This window comes from Mastigoproctus giganteus, chromosome 7, assembly GCF_048544385.1.
Source record: "Mastigoproctus giganteus isolate SK-2022 chromosome 7, ASM4854438v1, whole genome shotgun sequence".
NCBI classification, from domain to species: Eukaryota; Metazoa; Arthropoda; class Arachnida; order Uropygi; family Thelyphonidae; genus Mastigoproctus; species Mastigoproctus giganteus.
In genome coordinates this window covers 25,766,419-25,771,675 of record NC_143581.1, presented here as the reverse complement: position 1 = coordinate 25,771,675, position 5,257 = coordinate 25,766,419, and the positions used below count along the sequence as shown (strand labels likewise).

General features: G+C 37.6%; 1 protein-coding gene across 1 annotated transcript; it reads right to left on the bottom strand.

Annotated features, from left to right (window-relative positions):
* Positions 1-1,223: 1,223 nt before the first annotated feature.
* Positions 1,224-4,966, bottom strand: LOC150082690 (uncharacterized). The gene is made up of 3 exons (XM_090378754.1): positions 4,859-4,966; positions 3,555-3,954; positions 1,224-1,349 (listed from the first exon to the last, which is right to left on the bottom strand). The coding sequence occupies exons 1-2, from the start codon at positions 4,868-4,870 to the stop codon at positions 3,586-3,588; spliced, it is 381 nt and encodes a 126-aa protein (XP_090234880.1). The 5' UTR covers positions 4,871-4,966; the 3' UTR covers positions 1,224-1,349; positions 3,555-3,585.
* Positions 4,967-5,257: the final 291 nt, after the last annotated feature.

Genomic DNA, 5,257 nt, shown 5'->3' with positions numbered 1-5,257 from the left:
TTCTTCTGTTTCTTTTTGGAGGATTATTTATTCCAATGGCAGAAACTCCTTGGTGCATTCAAGGGAAAATCGTAGGTGAAACTGGTGAAAATCTTAAAGTATCATTAACGAAATGACTCAAGTTAACGGAAATACGAAAGGGAGAGAAATTACAAGTGATACAACGTGAAATACTGATGACACATTAATAAACAAAGATCTGCAATCTTTGTTTGTGTGTCATTCGTATTTCATATATAACCAATAAGAGAGAACTACACATCCAGAAATAAACTTTACTCACTAGAAAGTTTTATTGCCTTTCGATGACTGGCAGAACAATTTTGAAGTGGTGACGAGTTTCCTATGAGAATGCGAAAACTTCGTAATTTGAAGAGGATTGAGTATAGTTTTTAGCAATGTCAAAGCACCATAACATGGGAAAGAAGTCGACTTATGTTTTATGCATGGAAATTATGGATTGCGAATTATAATGGGTCCAGTAATAAACCCTGGGGAACTCCATTAATAACATTAGTTCACAAAGAGCAATGTCCATTGATAACCACTCTTTGTCTTCTTCCATTTACCATCCCTTTATCTACAGCAGTAAATTTCCTTTAATGCCGCATTGCTCTAATTCGTGCAGCAGTCTTTTATGTACAACAGAATCAAAAGCCTTCTTGAAATCCAAGTAAATGATGTCAAAATTATTTTTTTGCATCCAGTTCCTTGGTCACTGCATCATATTGACCTATCAGATTGGTTAGACAAGACCCATTGACAAATCCACGCTGTGATTACAGTATAATTGCATGCCTGTCCAAATGATCCTGCATTATTTCTTTAATCAGCGATTCCATTATTTTTCCTATGCATACCCTTGACAAAAATCTACCCGTCCACCATTTTATGATACACTGCCATTATTCTGTCTCAGCTGGGACATTAAGAAATATGAAATTTAGGTGTCTTTGGAAACAATGATGGGTTGTATATTTTGATGACTTCTTCAAATAATGTCTGACATGTCCCATCAAAAAGGACGCAAAATCTATAAAATTTTATATGCTGATTATAATAAGACGATTTTTTGGAAAGTAAAAGTCCATCTGATTGATAATAGTCATAGAATAAATAAAACTTTAATTAGTTTTTCTCTGAGATCATTAGTTAAAACTACGTGATGTCATTGTTTATTTGGTGTAAAAAGCAATGTAGTCTTTTTCAACAGTCCATGAACTTTTTTTTATACTTTATTACAGGCATCTAGTCTTACAGAAAAAACATTTAATTACAAAAGGCAAGAAGATGAAGTCAGCTGATGACATCCGGTGAAAGTTGGGGAAATCATGTTTCGAATTGTCCACCTATAAAAAGAATCAAGATTTTTGGAGGTCAGCAATCAAGCTAGATGAAAGACTATCGCACATTACACTACGAATGAAAAACAATATTTTAATTACACTTACGTTCCAAAGATAATTAAATACCCCTCCCTCGTTGAAGAAATTATTAAAATCAGTATTTCTGAAATCATATGAGTAACAAAAGTCCAAAGGAGTGGATTAAATAAATTATTAGAATTCCTCCTCTAAACGTTTGTGATAGACGGTAAACTCTTTAAAATATGACACCCTCCTGGATTGTGAGATGTCGGATTTTAAAATTGTCCGGAATTCAGAGATGTATTCCTAGTGGTTGGCTAATTTTAGGGGAACCACCGACTGCCTCTTCCGGAGCTGATGGGTTACCACAATTTTAATCAGATGCCTAAGTCCTTTCATATTAGAATCTCTACCGTAAATCTTGAATACAGTCCTTCTCCAGAACTTTTCCCCCAACAGTGGAAGGTGTTCAGCTTGAAACTCATACAGGCCCATTTCAAGTGCCTCAATCTTACTCAAAGTTCTCGAGAAACCCTGCTACCTATTCTCACTAAACAGCTTCTGACAGACAGACCTCCGCAAATCCACTATGCAATACAAAATTGTTTCACTACTACCCACCTTCTCTCAATTATTAACTACAATTATCAGTGTCTTCCAATAAATACGGAAATTGCTGTCACCTACCTCCACTTCTAATCTACTTTTGACTTCGTTGAAGTGTCAGAACTTCTCCTTCTATATCAGGGGCATTTCCACAATTCTGGAAACATGGTCTCTTTTTTAACTCTCTACTGTATAAACGGACGCTCCTTATAAACTGGAGAAACCAGACCTTCACCCGCTATGTGAGCACTAGTGCTCCACAAGGTGGAGTATTGTTGTTCCTAATATTTACTGCTTTGTTGTTGCTCTCGTTCAGGAAGAGTTGATATAATTTTCTATGCAGATGATATCAAGCTAATCATATGTATTAGCTCTACAGATGGCATACATCTTATCAAAGCCAGTCTGTCTGACAAACTAAATTATGTTTCAGTATATTTATGGCAATTTGGGGTATGTCTCCATCCAACCAAATCAGTTAAAATGATCTTGTCCCTCAAGCCAGCCCCGCCGTGATTCATTTGCTATACAATTCCACTCGGATCCCTAATGTGTTCACTCATACTGATCTCGGAGTAGTTTTTGACCGCAAGTTGTTCTTTCATAATCACCTATATGCTCTTCAACTGAAAATGGCTAAGCTTAGATGGCAAGCTAAGCACCACCTTCTCTATATCAGGGATAGTAGCATCATGGGGAACTGCATCACAACAGTTGCTCACTCAGCAGTCCTGTATGGAGCAGAAAGCTGACATCGAGATATCTAGCATCCTCCATATCAGGTATTAATAGGAGTAGTATCGAGTTAGTTATGAAAAATTATTATGGACTTCGGCAGCCCCCCCAAAACACTGAAATTACTGTAAGCTTCTGAGTACCAGCTGCTCAGATCGGCAACTCAATAACATGGTGTGCTCCCTATCAGCATAACTATAGCCCTGGTGAAATTCCTAAAAATCCCAAGAATACGTTGCTCAGTCTTTGAGAAAAGTCTCACTACGTCTATAAATATTCTCCCAGGACATATTTCAGCTCCTGATCTGTGGGACAATGTTTACTGCAGGATCCCATTCTATACTCTTAGCGGGACTTCTTCCTTAGCCACCAATGGAAATAAACTGCAAATGTCTGAGAGATTTCTCCCCCTGGCAAATTCTCAAGGTTGCAGGGTCACTGGAAGAGACTTTTATAAATTCTATATTACTAAGAACACAGAGCTGTTATTATCCTCTAATAGAGCTTGCTATTTGACCACAAATTCAGTCTAATTCTAAATATTGTAATTAAATAATCCCTGCAAAGTTGCAAATTCTGTTAAAATAGCATTCCCTATTAAGGGTATGTTGAAAGGTATGTTTTGTTTCGACTTTCATAAGTAACTCTATACTACTCCAAATAACCCTTGCCGTGAAGGATACTAGATATTTGGATGTCAGCTTTCTCTTTCCCTTCATTTTTATAAAGTTTACCGTATTTTACATTTATTATTATTATTTTATTTTTAGTTTAAAATCTTTCAGTAGAAAACTAACAAATGAATTAAGGATTGATGATAATGTATATCAGTTTAAACCAGCTTACCTTTTCTGCTTAATTCCATCATTGCATTCGTTTAGCCCTTCCATCCTCCTTTTCCACCGCCATATCCGCCCCCACCATATCCACCACCGCCATAACCACCGTCTCCATATCCCCCGCCACCACCTCCAAGACCTCCCTTGCCACCACCAAGGCCGCCGCCTCCATATCCTCCACCACCATCAAGGCCGCCGCCTCCATATCCTCCACCACCATCAAGGCCACCGCCTCCATATCCTCCACCACCTCCAAGACCTCCCTTGCCACCACCACCAAAACCTCCTCTGCCACCACCGCCACCTCCATATCCTCCTCCTCCATATCCACCGCCACCATAACCTCCTCCTTTTCTATCGGCAACCACCACCGCTACAATAGCAACCACCAGCAACACAACGGAAACCTGAAATGAAGAAAAAAGAAAGGTTATCAACAAATTACACTGAAAAAACATAGTTAAGTATTTACAATGTAAGGATAGATGTTACTAATAGTATTTATTCCACTCTTAATTAAAATCTCTATTCGTTAGATGACATTAAGGTCAAAGTTTGTTTATAAAATGATTCGTAGCGCAACATCTATGGCCACTAGGGGTCAGTATATAGGGTTTGTAAATTGGGTGCATTCTGATGTCGATTTACCAGATTGCTGGAGGAAGATAAACCACGAAACCCTCTTCTTAACTGAGTTCCACTGACTCAGCCACGTTGTAAATAGCCCATAAAAATTTCTCAATAAAAGGATTCAAATCCAGGTCTTTTCCACATGAAAGGTGAGTATATCCACAGTGCCACTAGCAAGGGCATAGGATACACTTAAGTAATGTATGAAGTAGTTTGAGGTGTGATCCCCAAAGGCGTTTATGGCCTCTTTCACTATCTTTTCTCTGTTCTGTGATCTACAACCCTTCCTTGTCTACATTAACTTCGCGCACCACCTGAAGGACATCCCACTTTATTTGTTTATATCGGAACTGCAAATCTTTCCAATACATGATAAGACTGACTAATATTGTGATGAAATAAGATAAAAAAACAATTTGAATATAAATCCGTTAACTTAAGAAAAAAAGGAGGTCATAACTCTTGTTACATATGAAAACAGTGCGATGAACAGATTTTTATTTTCTTTTTGCAGGTTGAGATGAGGATCAGAATTCGAATACCACAATAGATTTTTAAGGCTTTACAAAATATAAAAAAATAAACTCTTTATCAGGGGGTTAGCTTTTCTACATTAATTTTGGATTTCAGTAAAACTTATATGATTATTTCTTAAATTAATCAAAATAAACGTATACTTACGAAGGGCTTCATGGCTATTTTCAGTGTTGCACACCAAGATTCGGTCTGAACTGTTCGCGTTCAGTGGCGTACGACTTTATATATGCATCCCAATTCTCCTCCCTCCCTCAGAACCCTTCCCTTAAATTCAAGTAATTTTAATTTCTTGAAATACAAAAAGTAAATATTGCGATGGAGTTGAACAGTTAACCTTTTGTGTTTTCAAGAAGTGTCATAAGAGTTTTCAAAGGAAACCATTTATTTTGTGTGAACCCTCCCACTCACAGCCCCCAGTAATAGCTGGGAGGGGTTGCTGAGGGTGAGTATTTCAAAACAGTGGTGTTTTCACTTATTCAGTTTTCCTTGTTGGAAGGGTACTTGATCTCAAGGCTGCTCTTTATTAATGCGGGGAAATACCTT